Genomic DNA, 21,971 nt, shown 5'->3' with positions numbered 1-21,971 from the left:
TTAATTAAAACTACACGCATGTCTTGTACTTGCTCACGGGTTTGTTACTTTCCAGATCTTGTGTTTCCATTTGTTAGCATTCAGTTTATTTTTCCTCTGGCGTTTCCACGATGTTTTTTAGTTTCTATTCAATGTAAATAATTATTTCAGGTTACCTGACGCATTTTAATTATTATTTTAAAAAAGGAAAATGAAAGCAGATGCAGTAAGAACACTTAAAAAGGTATCATGAATTATGTTCTAGTTTTAATTCTCATAGATCATTAAAGGCAGCAGGTGGATAGATTCTCACAGCAAAAACTCATCGTCAGCTTGACGCGACAATACCCGGCTCCGACGAAAAGTTCTCAAGCGCCAAATCGAAACTTCTGACTGAGAATTACAGCGTAATTTTGAAAAAGAAAGACCGAAGTAGTTTTGCATAGTTTGTATAAACTTGAAGGGAAAAAAAATGTTCCTTATGTAAATGACGATCTGTTCTTGATTCATTAACAAAGAGGTTGTTTTGATAACATCGTATTCAAACAAAAACATCTAAAATATGAATCAAAGGAAACATTGTACGTGTAGTAATCAAGAATACCAAGGATTTTTTTTTTTAAAAATGTCCAGAAACAAAAATAATAAAATTTCAAAAAAAAAAAAAAAAAAAATGGCGCCACACAAAGACAAGTAATTCATTAACCTTCTGGAGGCTCCAACATTTCTGCTGCAGATCGGCTATTTCTTGTTGTTGCTGGACAACTACTTGACTGGAAGACTGCAGCTGCTTTTCCAGTTCCAAAAGACTGTCACCACGACTAGTGAACTCTGAAAGTAAAAGAATGAACACTCATAATACAAGCACTAGCACAATTCAATATATTTTTTTCTTTAAAAAAGTGAAAAATTAAGATAAAAGAGTTATTATAGGTCTTAATAGTTTGTAATTGGAAGTTATAACAACAGCTGTGATTATAAATGGTTGTGCTTGTGCAACTTGACGACTATAATCTTTTTCTCTTTATTACTTCATTAAAAAGAAAGAAAGAAAGAAAGAAAAAGTTAAAACTACGTAGCGCGAAATAATAATGATAATACGTCTTTTAAAAGATAGGCATTATGGCTAGTAGCGGCGATTTACAAAAATCACAAGGACATTCCTTTATAAACCGGATGCCATTAATTTATTATTGATGAGAACATTAACACTAATTCTCACATTAAATTTATTTAAGAAACTTCTCACATTATGATCTGTTTTAAGCGTGTTGGTACTGGAGTTCTACACCTTAATCGTAGTGCATAGCAATGAGGTAGTGCATCGCATAGCAATCTTTTACACTAACATGTTGATGGCCAGCCCCCATTTCAAACAGTAACTTCATTCACTTATGTTGTGGGTTCAGGCAAATGGCAACGTTGCATTTTCACTTAACATTGGGCGCATAAAGAGTGTACAGCCCAAACGGTTCATCAGATTAAAAAAAAAAAAAATCTTTCTCTTTAGATTGAAATCATCATATTTGGAGACGGTTTTTCCTCTGACATTTTCTTGTAACCCTGATAATAACGGAGTTACACTATGTCAGGGGACTTTTGAGATACCCTGTATATATATTTTGAAACACTTAGACGAAAGAAACAAGATAGGTCATATATTATGTATACAAGATGTTTCGTTCAAATCGTTCATGTTTTTCTCACCAGCTGTGAAAAAAAAAATGTTTGGGAAGCCTTCTATATTCCGTGAAATACAGAGTACAATGTGTTTACTTATTTTAGATCTAATATCTTCTTGTATGCACACAACACATTGCGGAGGTTTCTCGCCAGTTCTATCATACCACTTACATTTTGAGTACACACGAGGCAAAAATATACTCATTATGAAGGGAAAAAACACTGGCTTAAGAAATTACCTACACAGAGCCGCATGTAATATAATAAGATATATTGATGCTTAAGTACCATTTAACTACTTACTTTCAAATATAATAGCTGGCAACACTGATGTGTATTCTGAAAGGTTTATGAGACCCGTAAAGGTGATGGGAAAAATATAAAAAGAAAGCCATAAGAATACCAGAAGGAAAGAAGGTGGTGGTGGCTTTTTTTTTTTCTTTCTTGTGAAAGATACACATAATTACAGACGATAAAAGGCGTCTAATGGGATTCAAAATATAACCTTTCGCTCCCTTCTTCCTCGCCAAAAAGATGGCTTCTGCGAAATGGCTCCTGCTTCCATTTTTGGAATACAACTTTTTTTTTTCTTTTTAATAAGAAACCTAGCTCCATATAATTTAGCACTTCTTCGGAGTTTACTACCTACTAAAGACGACAAAATATCATTCAGAATAAAAAGAAAAGAAAAGCTATTTTGGACTGATGAAACGTTCTGAAAGGAACCCATTCATTCCATTTAAATGGAACTATAGACTTCTGGAGAAATTCGCGAACAAATAATGTATAAAAGTACACATTCACTGTGCATTATTTCGGAGAACAGCGATATTAATGTGCTTTTGGAATTTACTACATTTGCATTAAGCGATAATGCACTGTTGCTTTCTTATCTAAAATTATATGCGGTGCATCTCCATCTTATATGGTGCTATTCAAATGAGCAATGTTAATAGACCTTTATAAAATTTGTATCTAAAAATGTTTGCAAAGAGAGCAGCACAAACAAAACGTTGCCATATAGACTTAACAGTAGCTCCAGACTGTTAGAAATAAACTGGTAAACGGTATCAATATTTCTTTTATAACTTAAACACTGCAGGAAATGCTGATGTTTAAAAGTTCTAGCTGATAGCTAGGAGCTGTAAGTATCAGTATGTAGAAAACTAATTTCGTACCGTAGAAGTGAGTCTACTTTAGTCCTTTAAGGTTAGTTTAAAGGGACAAGTTTTGTCGATAGATGGCAGTACAATCTTCGTATCTCTTCCATGTATTTTTTTACCTTTCACGAAAATTCGTGATTTCTGTTATAAATTTCAACCTACAGACTTCATTTTTTTAGAAAAGTAACTTCATAGTCTATCGAAGGCAATAATCCGTGCCGATTTTTTATTTAAAATTTTCGTGATTGTTGAAATGGATATCCAAACCTTTAACAATAGAACCGTTTCAACAATCAAGAGAATTGTAAATAAAAAATCGGCACGGATTGTTCCCTTTAATAGGTTATGAAGTTTCTTCTCTAAAAATTTGAAGTCTCTACGTTGAAATTTGTAAGAGAAATTGTAAATTTTCGTGAAAGGGAAAAAAATACATGAGAGAGAGATGAAGACCGTAGTGACATCTATCAGCAAAACTTGTCCCTTTACACCAACCTTAACGGCAACTTTGGTACAAAGGAAGAGAAAAATTTAATTTTTTTCTATGGTTATTATGGTTTCTATCAGTAAGAAAAGTTGTGGGTCGAAGTATTACAACATTGAGAACAAAAATATTGGCGCTAGTGATTTGTTTCCGGAACGTGGGAAGCAAGCAAAATGCTAGCAATTGTTAGCAAGTAAACACTTTATTATATTTCAAGTTCCACAACTTTTGTTCATTCCATTAAAGTGACATATCTTAAATGCACAAGTACGTAGAATATAGACTCAAACATGTTCATTAGCGAATATTGATAAGCTAACGCCTCAAATGTTTGTTCAATTACACAAAAAAACTACAGGGTTTTCATAAAGTCTGGGCGGATTTAATTCGCTTATAATTTACATAAAAATGCTCATATTGAAATCAAATAAAGTGCAAACGGTAGCGGAAGGATTAAATTTTTACCTTAATCTGCACCAGCTCAGTTCATTCACCGCCACACCTCCAACTGGGCGCCATTTACGTCCACACATTAGCGTAGGCGGCGCTGGAATCCACTCACAGCGTTCCGCCATGTTTGATCCGAAATGCCAGCCACAGACGCCCTGATTTTGTCCTTTAAGTTCTCCAAATCACTTGGCTTCTTTGCATAAACTTCCGTTTTCACATGACCCCAAAGCCAGAAGTAGCAGGGGGTAAGGTCGGGTAATCTTGGCAGCCAAGCGGTCGGGCCACCGCGGCCAATCCATTGCTTAGGGAATTTCTCGTCAAGGAACTCTCACACCTTGATTGCATAGTGAGGGGATGCCCCGTCCTGTTGGAACACGATGTCGTTCTGGATTCCACGTGCCTCCAGTTCCGGAATGAGGTATTTCTGCAACATATCCAGGTACGAATCTCCATTCACGGTCTCCTCTTTAAAAAAGAACGGTCCAATCAGATGATCATAGGACACAGCGCACCAAACGTTCACTTTAGGGCTATCTCTCTCATGTGTATCAAATTCCTTTGGGTTTTCCGTGCCCCAAACGCGACAGTTGTGTCGCTTAACCTTCCCGGAGACATGGAAGGTTGCCTCATCTGAGAACATGATGGCTGAAAGGAGAGAACGTCGCCATGTTCCAACTGCTTGAGCATGGCGTCACAGAAGTTGAACCGGATGTCCAAATCTTCATCATGCAGATCCTGGACTATCTTGATTTTGTAACCTTTGGCCTTGATCGTCTTCTTGGCTATCTTAAACACGGTTGTCTGTGGAATTCCGAGTTCCATGGACCGTCTAGGAATCGACTTCTGTGGGCTGTTGATGATGCTTTCCCTTACCCTGCTCACTGTTGCAGGCGATGTTGGCGGCCTCCCACTTCGAGGACGGTCCAGGACGCTTCCTGTCTCCAAGAACTTAGCATGCCACTTTCGGATTGCACTCTCAGTCGGTGCCGGCTTTTTGAACTCTTTGGTGAACTTTCGACACACCAGAATTGGTGATTTTAGCTCTGCGTACCACAGAACACATTGCGCTTTCTCTTTCACAGACGCCATCTTTGATACGGTAAAAAAAATAGTCTTCTCAGAGGAGTTTTTCATTTATTTATTTCTTTAAAAGACACACACACCAATACAGCTTACAACTTACTTTTAACAGTCAACATTGAAACAACAATGAAAACAACAATGGATGGAATTTGGTAAGAAAATGACCCTTGCCCTCCCTCTCCCTCTCTCAACGTGTTCAGAGTTGACGCTTATCTAACAGTGTTGCCAACTAAAAATTTAATCCTTCCGCTACCGTTTGCACTTTATTTGATTTCATTATGAGCATTTTTATGAAAATTATAAGCAAATTAAATCCGTCCAGACTTTATGAAAACCCTGTATTAAGCGTTTCATTGTGTGGGGTAACTTTGGCCCAATTTTTGGGGCAACATTGGCCCATATTTTCTATGTGTTCGAAATGGTCCAATATTAAAAGATAAGATGGTATACAAATGGTGCGATGTAATACGGAAGATTAATTCCCCACTAGCTTCTAAAACAGGATATTACCCTAAAACTGAGTTCTGGATCTTTATAAAGCATAAATGAAAAAAAAAAAAAAAAAAAAAAACTACAATGTAGTTCATTGTATGAGCTTCTGAAACTTATTTTATACACTGTTCTCATTGGCGGATAAATGGTTAACATGGTATCCTTACAACACGTGCTCTCAATGGGATCGAACTCGGAACTACATACAACTTGAAGGAAATGTACAGCTAATCTAGAGCAGTGCTATTCAACCGGGGATACGTGAAGATGTTTCTGTGGTACATAATCCTAAATTAAGCATATTTCCAATATTTATTGAATTATCATAGTTGGAGATTTTTTCTTTCTAATGGTTTCTCTGCGTTAACACCAATAAAAACGAAGCACAGAAATTGCTTGAATCTAGAATCAGTTCTGATTCTCAAACTCTCGAAGATTTGACTAAGAATCGAAGAGTTAGCGTCCCGGAAATAAGCTAATAAATCTCATTAACAGGTTATTTCTAAAGTTACTTTTAGTTTTTGAATTTTTAACATTGCCTTTAGTGTGTGAATTATCAGGGAGGATGAGGGGATATATCCCATATGTTCTGAAATTTTCCATGTTATTTTTTTTTTTTTTTTCGGATGTGAACTTTATCCCCCTGTAAATAGTCTTTTGATTGGCACACACTGATTATCCTTTTGTTGGGTCTCTGTCCCCCTTTTTAATCAACAGAACATGTGTATTAAGTTTAGTAAGTTCACTTCAATTTAATTTCTTTTAAATAGCTTCAGAGGTACACAGTTGGATGCCGAACTGCCTAGTCTAGGTTTACGCGACAAAAAAGGTTGAATAACACTGCTCTAGACGAACTATCTTTTATTAGGATCATGTTGGTGGGACCTATACGATTGTAGTGTTATTAGGGTCACGCTAGTGGGCCTTACAAGCAGGGGTGGATCCAGGGGGGCGATCGGGGCAATCGCCCCTCCCGCAGAAGAGGAAACTTTCTTATTTTATATATACATATAAATAAAACCCACCCCAAAGTTTGGAGCCCTTAAAAGTAGCAGTATGACAACAAACCGCCCCCCCCAGAAGACGGTTTTGGATCCGCCCCTGCTCATAAGATTGTAATGTTATTAGGATCATGTTAGTGGGATTTATAAGACTGTAATGTTTGAACGTCCGTTAGTCCACCCAATAACTCTTGAACGAAAGCAAAATGTTAATTTTTGTTTTTGCAGGGGACAACTAGGGCGATTATTTTGGCTGGGTTCGTTAATTAAGTCCATCTGTTAGCATCTTCACGGGTAACACTGACAATCCATCTCTCATAAGTACGTGGAAATGTGTGCTGACGTTAGAATTTGTTTTCAGATTAAAAGGTTAAACATTATTAGGTTAAAACTTTTTTTGGGTTGAATCTCGAAAAATATCGGCAGTGTTAAAACCTCACATACTTGACATATTAAGAGAGAGTATATAAAGTCTTAGAATAGTATTGTTGTTTCAATTAATGTCAAACAGACGTGCTTCCCAGAGATTAGCATTTTTTGGTTAAATCTAAAACAAATTCGATGTGGTTAAAACCTGAGAGGGTTTGGAACATGAGAGGGTATATACGAGGAGTGGTCAAAACTCCCGAAATGTTGTTGCAGCTCTTTATTACCACCATTGTAAGTACACATTCGATCACATAAGTTCAAAGGAGTCACCTACAGAACACACACAGAGATTGCTCTTCTATGGTGGCGAAATGGAAAAGTCCCATTTTTAGCTTTTACCTTTGGGAAGAACCAAAAGAACCGATGGTGCTAAACCGTTTTTAAGGCTATTCAAATCTCTGAAGCAGTTTTTCCTCCAATTTACGCATAAATTTGATGTTTGGACATTGCTCGATCTGTGAAGTTGCGTCAACTCATCATCACTCTCTCCTTTGTTCAGCTACAATACTTGTACACTGCCTGTTATGACCTGTTTACTCTTGTCAAATTCATAATTAGACAGCTTAAGGACTGTACTATACAAGTTTCATTGATTCCATCACAAATTCCAAAACTACATTCCGGGAAGTTGTTGATTGCTTCTTGTACACCTCACATATTTGGGATCTCAAATACGATTTTTGGGGGGATGGCCACAAAGATCCGGTTTTCAGAACCGGTTCTTGGAAATCCGGTTTTCAGAACCGGTTCCAGACCTGGATTCGAAGAACCGGTTCCGGAACCGGATCTTCTAGAACCGGATCCGTTCAGACCCGAAAACCGGTTTCTCCAGGAACCGGTTTTGGCCATCCCTAATTTTTTGGGGGTTAAACTCCTAAAAAAATATTATTGAGGTTATAATCTTACATTCTTGGTGTACGCAAGGGATATTTAGAGCCTAGACAAGCGTTTCTCAAAGTGTGGGTCGCGGGTCGTTTTTTTCGGTGGGTCGCTAGAAGTTTTTCCTTCTAATTATGGAAATTTTATTTTGATGTGAAGTACTATTCAGAAAATTAAAATTGGAAACGTTTGTTAATGAGGTGAATACTACAGTAAGTGGTTACTCAGAGTCCTGGTTACTTCCTTAAAGACATAGAAGAATGTAAAGAACAGGATGGCGGGGATCGAGACTAAATACAGAAATAGACTGCAAGTGTCCAATTCCTTGCGCCTGATAGTAGCCTAATTCGTCAGCAGCATGGATATCAATACAGTTATTAATGAATATCGAAAACAAGCACATGCATTGTACGCGACTCATTATGAATAGTTGTACAGATATTTTGCTTTCCAATTACTTTTTGTATATCATGTGAATTTTTATTTTTTTAGTCTACGAAATAACAAATTCGAGATATGATTTACAAAATTTAATTAGTTTGAAATACGCCCCCATTATGTAGAATGTCCATGTGTATTTGAATAAAAGTAAGTAAGCCACAAAATACATTTTATTATTTAATGTGGGTCGTGGTAACAATAAGTTTGAGAACCACTGGCCTAGACTATTGTCGTTTGGCATAAGCTTAAGCTCAAATCAACTATCAGCACAAAACTCATTCATAAATATAAGCCTCAAATGATCCTTTTGACTGTCTCTCCCAAAGTTTATTATTACTTGAATGAAACAATCCGATAGTTACTGGGGCAGTAAAAAGACTATTTTAGTATTTAGAATGTCAATAACGTGTATTTTGTATATTTACACACTCTTGCAGGATTTTTTTAAGTAGCTACCACAGAATACCAAAAAAAAAAAAAAAAAAAGTAGCTTTGCGTGTTGTCTCTGAGTTTTCTTTCTGCACGTGCTCTAGAGGGACGATAAGATTAACTTTAATATCTACAAAGTATAAACTCAACTTTTGTATGTAAATGGAGCACGTTCTTGGTAATCACGAAGGTGTCATAATATTAAAATTTCATCTTATGACGTGGACTACCACTATATAAAATATATTTTACCTAGCTGGCAATAGCATGAAAAAGCACGACCTCAATAATGAATACTTACTATAAAGGTCGGAACTGTCTCGAATATCCAGGTCTTAAAGTTACCTACGTACTTTCTGATCAATAAATGACTATTTGATTCTTTTCTTCTTGTCAAGATTTTTTTTTCTTTTTAAGACTCCTCCCTACATTAAGCATACAGTCATCACTAGCAAATTACTTTTTACAGAGAAGTCCCTTTCAGAACAAAATTATATATATATTAGCCTCCCCGATCCATTAGAAAATGTCGCTTCCCAGACAAATATCGCTCTAAAAGATTTAGGGGCCCCTTGGAAAAAGTCATATTTTAAGCAATTTGACATGATTTTTTTTTTTTTTGGGGGGGGGGTTAACATATTCTGTATTACTAGTTCTAACATATCGTTTTCCTGAAAAATATACAAGGTCCATCCAGAAAAAAAAACTGGCGCCGCCCCTGAACACAGTTCCTGTTCTACTTTGTGATTTGGGTTTGCAACAGTAATGGGGCGTTTACACTTGGTCGATTTAGTCGCACGACTAAATCGACTCGCTGCATTTGCCACTAAATCGAAGCAACTAGGCCGAATCAGATCGATGGATGTGTTCAATTATTTCAACCACAGAAAATAGAACGTCTTTCAATTCAGTTGCCAGTCGATTAGTCGCTTTCGATCAACAAGCGATTAAGTTGAATTCCCGTTTACACGGTCGATTAAGTTGAAAGTGACGTCAATTCAACTGAATCGAACGCAAATCGACTAAGTGTAAACGCCCCATTACTCAACTAGCTTAATTTTCCTGTAGTTGATTCAAAATTAAAAAGTACCTTTTGTTGCATCTTTTTTTTTTTTTTAAAAAAAGAAGAAAACAAAGAAAAAAAAGTCAGATATAAAATATTTGAGTGGAACCTGAGTTGATAACACTGATAAGTTTGTAACAGTGCCATCTTGCGACCGAAGTCAAAATCTTCTGCGTGAAATTCTGTTTATACGAATTGCGTCAGAATTCAGGGAAAATTGAAACTGGTCGAACCCTTCTTGATCATCAGTTTTATACAACTATTATTTGTGATATCGAGAAAGTTCTCAGTGTTATATCATCTAAATTTGGTGAGTCTGTTCTATGATTTTGATTATTTAACTGTAACTAAATATTTTGATTCTGTTAAAAAAGGCCGCCATTAAATTTAACTGGACAAGTGTATACTGAAAGTTTAAGTGTGATTAGGGTCCACTCATTATTCCAGCTTTTGTATAAAATTTTGATATTCTGTTATTAAGAAGATTCCAAGGATAGAAATCAGTACTAGAATTGTAAAAAATTAATAATACCTGAAATTATAAATATTATAGCTTTAAAGCTATTAGCGTACTTGATTACTAAGACCGTTATTTTGATTGTTAATTTTTCTTTTATTTTGTTGTAGTGATATCTATAATTATATTCGAAAATAATAATTATCTAAATTTATATTCACGCAACTTGTTATTCCACCTTACTAAATTAGAATTTTAGATACTCGTGAATATTACTTTAAAAAAAAAAAAAAAAAAAAAAAACATGGAACACTTTACAACATTCAACGAGTCCCAGGGATTTTGCAAGCTTCCCTTTCACCCGCACAAATCTTTGTACACCCTTCCAGTATAAATACTTTTAGGTGGTGTTTGGGAGGTGTTTAGTGTATGAAAGCATCTTAGTTTGGGGAAAGCGATGACACAATTCTTGATGAAATAGTGATATAGTGGCCTCCACAATCGCCCGACCTCAATATCACTGATCTCTTGTGATAAGTTTTGGAGACCCAAGGTACGAGCCCGCTACCCACCACTTCGTCTCTACAACAACTTGCAGCTGCTTTGGCGGAAGAATGGTACAATATCCCTTTGACAACCATACGCGACCTGTACTTTTCCATTCCCCGTCGACTGCAGGCCGTTCTGCGTGCCGAACGTGGTCCGACTCGCTATTAATACAGGGTTCCTACTGATCTGGAGAAATCTATTTCCCTGACTTCTCCCTGACCTTTGGCAGGAAATTCCCTGACTTTCATGACAGGTATTAGATGACGTTCACATATAAATAATGAATAAATAACAGTGAATATTTATATAAGAGACCATTTATTCCATAGAGACAAATAATAATCAATTTCTCATACGTACATTTCACTTATCATCCATAAAAATCTGAGCAACGTTCCATGCTGTGATCATTAATGGTTGGCTAAGCTGAAATTGGTGTACAATTAACGTTGAAAAATATATTTTATAACATTTCCCTGACTTTCCCAGATTTCCAGTCTTTTTTCCCTGAGTTTCACCATTTTCCCTGAGTTTTTCCTGACTTCCCTGAGCAGTAGAAACCCTGTAATAAAGGTAATGTGCAAGTTTTCAGTTGTTTCCATATTTTTGTCCATCCCATGTCGTCGTCTTGTTCATCTCAACCATAGGTTGGTGGACAACATGGAAATTTTAGAACTTTCCTCTCGCTTGGAAGAGATGTTTTACACTTTGATAATGCCTCTTCTTCGTAACTGCATCTAGATATTCTATCCTTGGTCTTCCTTTTCCTGGTTTTAATTCTGCCTTTCCCTCTATCAGCACAGTGATCCAATCGGAGTGTCGAATAAGATGGCCAAGCATGCTGTTTCTTCTTTTTCCTATTATCTTCATGATCTGTCGTCCTTCATTTGCTTCCTTTAGTACGTCTTCATTCCTTTTCCTTTCGGTCCATGATATACGCAGCATTCTGCGCAACACCACATGCTTCCAGCTTGGATATTTCAGCTTTTCTCAATGTCCACGTCTATGATCCGTACAGCGCCACGCTCCATACCAATGTCTTAATAAATTGTTTACGAACGTCCAGCGACACATTTCTTGTTGTTAGTAGTCCTCTTTTCCTATTGAATGCTTATGCTATTCTGGAACTTACGTCTTTTTCACTTCTTCCGTCCGAGGATATTAGACTTCCTAAATAGGGGAACGTCTTAACGTCTTCGATTTTCTGTCCATCTAGCCATACGTTTGTCCCTTCCTGTCCTGCTCTTGTGCACTTTATCACTTTCGTTTTCTCCTTATTTATCTTCATTTTGCATGTTTTTTCCAGTTGGTCGTTCATGTTCGAAAGTGCTTCCTGCATGTTCTCATCGTTCTCCGCTATCAATGCTATGTCATCAGCAAACCTTATTGTGCTGAAATCCTGACCATTTACTTTCACGCCTTTCTCGTTTTTATCCAAGAATTATTTCATAGCCTCTTCTATACAGATGTTGAACAGGAGAGGTGGAAGTCCACATCCTTGCCTCACTCCTTTACTTATTCTTGCTTCCTTCTGATCTCTTCCTATCCCATGTAGGTGGAATAAATATATATGAATACAGCTGGAAGTGTCAATTAATGCATAAACTGTAAATGATAATTTTGTTCCATGAAAATTGAATGCTACATTTTGAGAACAGTTATTGTTAACGCTATTAAACATTTCACTAAAACATTTTTCTCGTTCAACATTATTCTATCAGCTCTACGAAGAATTCGTTGGAACTAGAAAACTCACTGTATACACCGAACAGTCCTTTTTCTTTCCTATTGAATGAGCGATTTTCTTTGATACCTTAACTTTCTAATTTTTTTTCTCTTCACAATATATTAATTAATAGTTTATAATGTGTTATAATGGGAAATAAAAATGTAAATCTTTTTAAAAAATCTCAAGATCTCTCAGACGAAGAAGCCGTGAAATAAAATTCGGTTTCTCAAAAAAAAAACAGAAAACTCTATAAAGTGGAGCCTTTGCGTCTCTAGTAAGTGCTACTGCACATACAGTTCAAATACTTCCATACTGCTTTTTTTTTTTTTTTCTAATGAGTACTAATAAATGCAAATATCAGAGCGTCACGCAATATGTTTGCTTGTAGTATTTACTTTGAAGCTTCAAAATATTTGCGTTTAATTATAAATGTTACGCAACACAAGTACTACACTGTCGGAATGTCACAAAGAGCTGTAATTAAATGGAAATGATGTAATTTATTTTAGAGGCTCTTCTAAACCACATTTAATCCGTCATTTTTAAATATAACAAAATTAAACTTTCCTCTACTCTCTCTCTCTCTTCTGCTAATCAAACACTTGTAGAGTAAAAGTAAAAAGCGATGAACACACTACACACACACTAATTTTTTATTCCATAGGAAGTAAAGAAGAGTAAATATACAAGGCATGCTAAAATAGAGATACTTAATTTATCTTTCACCGTGAAATAATCATTGGATACAAAAATAAACCACTTAGCTTTCCATGAAATTATACACGCTGTTAAATCGCTACCGTATTTGAAAGCGTTACGGATTCCAAATAGTGCAGCACCAGCAAGAAATTCTATAATATTGCAAAGCACTTATAATAATAATAATAATAATAATAATAATAATAATAATAATAATAATAATAATAATAATAATAATAATAATAATAATAATAATAATAATAAATAATAATAATAATAAATAATAATAATAAATAATAATAATAAATAATAATAATAGAGTGACACGAGATGTACTGCGCAGTAGTGTCCACCAGGGAAAAAGTTGTCACGAACAGAGTAACTGAAATTTCAAGAGGTTTAGAAAAAAAAATGGTTGAAACATTTAAAACTAAACGGCGTGACAAACATCTTGGCATTTGAAGGCGGCGCTCCAAGTTCCCTTTAAATGCTGCTAGCAAATGAGAGGCCAGCGGTATTGCCACATTTATATTGTGCACATCCACATCTATCCTTGCCACCTGATCGCGCTGTAGTTTGTCTACTTAGCTATAGCCACACCCCTTTCCCACTTTGCAACGTCGCACCAGAGCTTGCGTTTTATTCGTTTAGCTGAAATGCCAAGATGTTTGTCACAGGCTTTAGTTATCAAACTCAAAAACGGATTTAAAGAAACTTGAGAATTTATAGAAATAAAACAATTTAATCAAATTAGTACTGAATGATGCGAAGGGGTCCGATTATTATAAAAAGTGTAACTTAAAAAAAAGCACTAGAAAGCTGGAAAGTGTCACAAACAATTGGGTTTATATTGCCCCTTTTTTCTCTCATACACGCATATATTTTGAAAAAGATTCCGCGATTACTCGTAAACATTAGGCAGTTTTGATATAGTAATATGATGAATATCCGGTTTACATATATATCCAATGCTTAGGATATATTTATAGATGTAGGATAGGAGTGAAGAGTGCGCGTAATAATACAAGAGTACACAGTTAAAATGAGACCATCAGGGATCTAGTCTTCGCTTATACCTTTTCGCAGTTGTGATAGATGACCTTACAAAGAATATCCAAGAGTTAGCACCTTGGAATTTGCTATTTGAGGTTGACATCGTGTTGGTGAGTGTGAACAAGGCAGCACTGCAAGAGGAATTAGATACCTGGAGAGGAGCATTGAAGAGCAAACAAGTTAGAATTAGTAAATCTACATTGTTCTTTCACGAAAAATGTAATCGAGAATACAAGAATACGACTGGACAAAGAAAAGGTGGTAATGACGGTGAAATTCAAGCACTTGGAATCAATACTGCAAGAAAAGGCAGGAAGAAGACGTAAGCAGCAAAATTAGCAGCGATTGGACAAAATGGAGAGAAGTGGCAGTATTGTGTGACCGTACGGTACCAATACGCCTTAAATGAAAAGTTTACAAAACAGTAACGAGCAGGGCATTTTTTAAGCTACCTTTTTGTATCCAAATGGATACCCAGGCCCAACACTTGGATACCCAGGCCCACCAGTTTGGATACCCAGTGCACTTCATAAATCTTTAAATTGCTGGAAGAGTGCTTGAACAAGAAATTACTTGAATTACTGTTAATTTAAAATTACACAAATATATTTTGGTTTTGTAACTATATGTATTAGCTTGTATTCTGTGGATAAGTATAGAATTGGAGAGCTTCATTCTTGAAATTTCAGATATTCCCCTGTTCTTCGTTTCGCGTACTCATTTGTCTACCTAGAGATGCTAGCACTTTCATTCTATTCTAATGCAGAGAAAGTTAATAGACCAACTAAAATAGTAGAAAGATTGAAACCGAATTCTTACATGTGACGGTCTAAATGACGTTTGGTTTATATACCTTTTGAATAGTCTCTGAGATAAAATAACAGAAGAAAACAATTTGCTATTTGTATATTTAATTTTTATGAAATTGAATTTTTACTTATCTTCAGCTTACAACATTGTTTTGGTTCGTTACAATTAAGACATTATTTCCAGTGGCGGCTTTAGCGGGTAGACCGGGTAGGCATGGGCCTACCCAAAAATTTTGATAAATATATAAACACTAAAAAATACAATAAAGAGTAAATATATTTTCCAATATTTATATTAATGGTAGATAATTGTTTAACAAATAGCATCAATCACTACTGTAAAAATAATTTCCTACTGTCATTAATCAATCAAATGTGTATATATATATCCATAAGCGAGGATGCGGACCTACCCAAAATTAAAATCCTAAAGCCGGGCTGATTATTTCCATAATAAAATATTGTGAATAGAACTTTTACACTTTTTAGAACACTGCCTTACGACGATAGCCAGTTGTGTTTCTGACGTGGCAACTTTCGATCAAAAACTGTGAGATGTAGAGCAAGAAGGAGCTGCTGATTCAGAGTGTCGACGCCGATGGTTTTTTAGTGAAAATTTCTCACGCCGAATAATTAATGGAGCTACGTGAAGTCAAAGCCAGGCTTGTTGTCTGTCATCTATACGGTAGGCCCACGTGTTGGAACATATTTGAGGCTAAGCTAACCTGTCTCTTGAAGAAGAGGCTATGGTAAATAGGAAGGAACTAAAGCGACCGAATTAGTTAGGCTTGCCATGTTTGTTTTCTTTTGCAGCTTGTATGTTTTCTGGAGACAAGTGAATATCGAGTTTCCTAGAACCCATTTCCGTTTTATTGAGAATAAGCTACCACAGATGATTTTTCCTTTAAAGTCAGATTGCCTTTTATTATTTACCACCACATGATTGTTACACACATCCTACCATCACACTGATCTGCTATGCACTATATTGCTGATATTCATTTGATGCGATGCATATTAAGTTATAAACTTTGACAAAACTACTTTTGACTTTTTACTTAGATTGGGTTGTATTGAGTGCATTGATTATACATACATAATTTTGAGTCGTTATTTTAGAGGACTGTTGAGATTAGCTTTCAGCTATTCCTGAGCTACACTCGTGCATCCGTAATTTGGCTCGCTTTCCAAAGATTCCCAATTCTCATTTACCCCAATTCCAGACTTCTCAAAGATTGTTCTCTTTAACCTAACCTGGTTTATCCTGGCCTAATATTTCCTGGTAACCAAACATTTCGTGTCTGTTATGAGCAATATTGGTAATTGAGATTTCTTCAGGCACATTTTCTGACAATTAATGGATGGCACAAACATGTAAGAAAGTAAGGGATTACCCATTAAGTATAAAGCGCTATTTTTAACAATTTTTAACTCTCTTTGTTGCACATTTACTTTCAGTGACAGATTTACGCCGGCGAGCAAGGGGCCTGAACTTCTCCAAAATTTTAGAATTTCTATAGAAAACGAATCAAATGTTACTCATAAACCTTCAAATCCCTCCCCCTAAAATTCTGGGTTTTCTAAACACGAAGTATTCCTAAGAGAAGCCCCTACGAAAATATTTTTTTCTAAATTTGTCGCTGGTTACTTTTGTACCCATCTCCTTATTCCCTAATACTCAGATATTTGGAGCTCTAATACTCAGATTATAGATCACTGTCTATTTTTTCGTTTCTTCTTCAGCTTCTTAAATATTCCTTTTCTTTGGTGATTTTACGATCAGTGAGATGCTACAAAATGATTGAAAAGTTTTCGATGGTTAAATTGAGGGGGTGAGCGCAACAGTGGTCTAACCCAAATTTTCAAAAAGTGGAGAAAAATCAAGTTAAACACAAGTGCTTTTTGCACAATATACCAAAAGCAACCACAAGTAGTTGAATGTGTCATACATGTATATACATTGTACGTATATTGTACAAAAAAAAAATCACGTGTTCATGTTTAACTTGATTTTCCTCCATTTTTAAAAATGTGGGTTAGACCACTGTTGCGCTAACCCCCTCAATTGTTAAAAAGAACCCTTTATGTCACAAAGCGTAACAAATTGTAAACCTTTCTCATGTTCTGTACCGTTTGAATTTTGTTATGGTATCAAGGGCTCTCTTTGTTCCTGGATACCCAGTAGCGATTTCTTAAAAATGCACTGAACGAGCCATATTATACGGAGCGGAATGTTAGATAACGAAGAAGAACGAGGAACAGAAGTTGCATGTTGCGGAGATGAAGTTGCTGCCGTGGATGTGTAGAGTAATGGTGGGCACAAAAACAGGTTTTTCGTTTTTTTTTATAAAAAACGGTTCGGTTTTTCGCCGAAACCGGTTTCGGTTTTCTTTAAAATCGGTTATAGGTTTTCACCGAAACCGGTTATAGGTTTTCTCCAAAACGGGTTCAGTTTTCACAGAATCCGGTTTCTTCAAAACCGGGTCCGGTTTTTTCTTAAATTTGAAGAAAAACCGGTTTCGGTGAAAACCGAACTCGGTATTTGGATAAAACAGAAATGTCGGTTTTTCGGGTTTCGGTTTTTCTAGAAACCAGTTTCCGGTTTTTATAAAAACCGGTTTTGTCCATCCCTAGTGTAGAGTGATGCGGAAGGACCAAATTAAGACTAAAGTGATTCGGAGAACACTAAAGGTGAGGCCAACAGTACAAAAATTGCAAGAAAGTAGACTGAGATGGTTTGGGTATTTAAGAAGACCTTTGGAATACGTAGTTTACCGAGTGAATGCTATAGAACTGAATGGAAAACGAGCCTGAAACTGGCCAAAGAAGAAGTGGGGAGATTGTGTTAAGAACGATACGGTACAGTGTGGTATCACAGTGGATATGACACAGGATAGAAACAAGTGGAGGACAGCGAACCGAAAAGCCGACCCCAGCTAACTGGAAAAAAAGACTTAGAAGAAGGCAATGCAATGCTTACTGCTTAGGATTCAAACCAGCAACTTATGTAGGAGTTAATTAATAACTCCTTCCCGATTTTAAAAAATAAGGTGAAGAAAGTATTTAATGGAAAAATATACTTCCACTCATTTCTACATGCACAGCATTATTAGTATTTCCTCCTGGATTTATTCTCTCTCTTCAACATAAGCATATACGAATTTAAAAGTGTGATTTTCAAAATAATTTATTCAGTTCCCATTCTCTAACTATCAGCTTTCTAGTAACTTTTCAGGGATTTTTTTTTTTTTTTTAAACTCCAAGCAATAACGTCACGTAATACGTTCTGTTTCTCTGCTACAATGCACTTCATCGTAAGCAAAACGCGTATCTGATAATTCTGTATTTGTGAATCGTTCCATCTCAACTACTCAATCATACTGATATCCATGTCACTTTGGTTATATAAAGACCTGTGCTACTGTTATAGAATTAATGATTGCCCGCTTCTACCATAGCACTATCCTTCTGTTAGACAACCAATTGAAAAGCTACGTATAATGGGTTGCCAGACATTGCAGGCGCTTCGTTTGAATCTGAATGACAAAACCTGCCGACAATTTGCAAGGCTTGTATCATCGCAATGAGGCCTTATCGGATACGGGATTATACGCAAAAATATTCCCATTTGGCATCATCTATCGCTTCAGGTTAGGCATGAACTCACTCGAACCCACTGAGATTTATTTTACTTAGAATGTGTTTTAATTATAATAATTATAAATACTATAACTGGTTTAATAATAAGCATTTTATCACTTTATGTGAGTAATACAGAGGTTGATTCAGTTACATTGAGCAGACTTTGAATATGCCACTTACCTGGGAAAAGCCGTGTTTACACCACCGGTTGTATTCAATCTGCAGGCCTCTTCTACTGTCTATTGCCCGGTATCGGAGTTGTCCACTGCAGAAGACTGCGTTGCTGTTGGACTATGGATATTTCATCCCACTTCTCTTCACTACAGGCCGGAGATGCGGGTTCGACCATGGACAGGGTCGCTTGAGGATTCCGAAAGTATAATAGTTCATTAGACTTGCATTTGGACTCTTGACAGGGTTGTCAGAGAAGGGAATTGCCCCAATTTCAGTTTTTTCCTGGCGATAGAATTCCTGCAGTGTTTTCGCCGTGTGGATGGATGACTTGTCTTAATGCAGTTCAACCTGGTTCAAGTCTTGTTCACACAATGCTGGGATTTCATGCTGATACATTTCAATCAGGACGTGAGTCTGGTAGTATCCAGTATTAGTTTTGATGTTACGCTCCACCTTTCTGAAAAGTGGTTTCTTCTGTATGAGAAACTTTCCACAATCATGAACTATTTTCGGAAACTCTCTGCGCACTGGCGGAAGAACATGCTTCGGCCCTCATCATCCTGTATGTAATGGCAAGAACTTGACCACAATCTGTGACGTAAGTCCAAGCCTCATCAAGGGTAACAATAAATTTCTACCAACCACCTGCAAGATTATGTTTATACAGCCTCCTGCAGTTCCTTTTTCGCTAAGCCACATGAGACTGTTTCAAGGCGTGCACACCACTTTGTGAACGACCGTAAGACGTAAATTCCTGTGAATGGTGCGGTTGATTGTTGCCTGCGATGTGAGGCATTTTCTGCCCATCGCACGCAGTGTGGAGGGATTTTCGGAGATCGCCATACGCCGAACCACACGGAATAGCAATGGTGTCCTTTTCACGGAAGGCCGGTGTCTATCTGCTCGCCTTGGTGTGGTGGGCCCAGGACTCGGTACCGCATACTTCTATATAATACGATTCACAGTGGTAGACCTACACGAAAATTACGCACTTTACACATTTCTACGATGCGCGACGCCATGAACTTAACGTCGGAAAGAATCCCTCCCAGAATCTGTTCACTTTCAGTGGCATCAGACTACGCTCGACCAAACTGCTGTACTGCGTCACTAATGACATACTGTTGCCTGCCTTGTGGCAATCTCACGGCGATGAATTGCGCATGTGCGGTAGTTGAACATTAACTTCTGATCGATATAAATGAATCAACCTCTGTTAATTTTAGTATTAAATTCCTATTCAAAATGCTCGGAAGTTAATGTACTCTACGATATTCAATTCCGAAACGTTATTCTAGAAAATAAAATTTTCCTCTAACAATACAGTAGCACTTTTAAATTGCAATTTGAAATATTTTTAGTACATTGCTGAGTTCAAGAAATAGTACTACAGATATGTATTAATCTTGCTAGCAACTTAGACTCAATTTCACGGTGCCTAAACGGCCCTAATAATAAGGCATTAAAAAATATGACACTTACCTTTTTCGACTCCTTCAATGCTTTCAAGCATCCCCATCACTCTTCTTGATGTTTTATCCAGTTCTTGCTGTACTTCTACTTTTTCAGCCTTTTCCTCATTTAGCTGCCTCGACAGTTCCTCTTTCTCCTGCTCAGTCTGCAAAAGCTTTTGCCTCTGCCTTGCATATTCAGCTTGAAGTTTGGAATGTTCCTCATTCAGACGCTTCAACTGGGACACTAACTCATCCACATTCTCTTTAGACGTAACAACGCTCAATTCCACTTGCACTTCTTGGTCACACTTGGAACGAGGAATGTTGTCTAGAAGGTCCAACACCATTGCCACATTTGTCTTCTCTTCTTGAGATAACACAGGCTCTTCAGTTTCCTTTTTGTCCTTTATTTCAGCAGATTCTGTTTCATTTTCTTTGGTGCTTGTGGTAGTCTGTGAAGTGCTAGTCTTCTGAGTTTTCTGTCGCAGAGCGGCCACGGTAGACAAAGCATTATCAATGTCCTCCTGTGTCAGAGCCGTTTGAACGGCTGTTTCGTGGAAGATAACGATTTTATCCTTGCGGGGATATGGTGGAAGAGTCCTTCCACGTAGGCTGTTACGATGCCTTGGTCTTTCCAATATTCTAGTTTCCTCCGTATCTGACCTGTATCCTGCAGGTTCCCTAGATTTTTGTCTTCGTAAGCTTGCAGCCCGATTAAGACTAGGTTCTCTAGTCACAGATAAGCTTCTGATAAGACCACGTTCTTTATCTGAACGCCGTCGAGGAAGAGTTGCGTATTTTTCTAGAGCCGTGGCAGTGCTTTCCATAATTGGTGTTACATCCAGTTCACTTTCTCGAACCTTCCTGCCTCTTCTTCTAACAGTCCCATAACGATCTACTATTATGTCCATCTCCATAGTTCGAGTCCTGACTCTTCTTGGTTCTGGATTATCCCCACTTAGTCGTCTTATCCTTTCAGATTTATCAGAAGTTGTAACTCTTCTTTCTTCTTTGATTGGCACAGGAGGTTTTGAGTCTTTGGGTGATTTACCGACATTTGTACTTCTCTTTGGCGGCGTTTTACCATCTCCACTTACACGTTGAGAGTGCCTAACGGATGATTCTGATCTCATATGACTTGAATTTTGTGACTTTGGCGTTGAAACTTCCGCTTTTTGTCGCGACCGTGGTGTAGGACCTACAGATGGAGCCCTGGACGAAGATCTTGGAGTCGAACATGGAGTGGAATTCCTTAAGTTGCCTTTTCCACATGAAGATGTGTTTGTATTTCTCTCTCTTGGTGTTCTCTCCCTTGTACTACTGCTACTACTGGTGCGAGACGTTGACTTATCCCTTTCAATTTGTTGTTTCTTAATTGCTCCAGGTCCTTGCTTCGAGACTCTAGGAGTACTATTTCTTGGAGACCTACTTTCGGGTTCACGTACATGAGACGAATTTAATTGTGATTTGACAGAAGATCGAGGTCCTGGCTTTGTTCGCTGGGAATTTGTTGGCGTCTTTGTGCTTCCTTTGTTAGCGGTAGATACCTTTTTCGCACTTACAGCACTCTCTTTCTTCCGAGAATTTGCAGTTGATGTACTTCTAGTAGATTCGCATTCACTCGTGGTGCATTCGTTATCGAGCGGCAACTTAAGATCTTCTGCAGTGATTGTGACTTCAGGAAGCTTATCTGCTTCAAACGATGACGTCAAAGTGACATCGGCAATGGCACAAATTTCGTCATCTCGACAACTGCTCTCTCTACCAGAGAAACTGATTAAGCTAGATTCACACGATGCTTGCACTAGTTCACTGTTTATAGAGTCAAGTCC

At 37.1% G+C, this 21,971-nt stretch overlaps 1 protein-coding gene across 1 annotated transcript in view; it reads right to left on the bottom strand.

Annotated features, from left to right (window-relative positions):
- Positions 1–21,971, bottom strand: part of corn (microtubule-binding protein cornetto) — a gene marked incomplete in the record, with an annotated part of 206,990 nt that overhangs the window by 40,435 nt on the left and 144,584 nt on the right. Inside the window, 2 exon segments of the mRNA XM_081770780.1 lie at positions 686–810; positions 20,168–21,962. Of these exon segments, the coding sequence (XP_081626906.1) occupies positions 686–810; positions 20,168–21,962 (1,920 nt within the window).

The sequence above is a fragment of the Thermobia domestica genome, chromosome 9 (assembly GCF_964235325.1).
Source record: "Thermobia domestica chromosome 9, izTheDome1.hap1.1, whole genome shotgun sequence".
Lineage (NCBI taxonomy): Eukaryota > Metazoa > Arthropoda > Insecta > Zygentoma > Lepismatidae > Thermobia > Thermobia domestica.
Note: the sequence above shows the minus strand (reverse complement) of the source record. Positions and strands in the feature narration are given on the sequence as shown.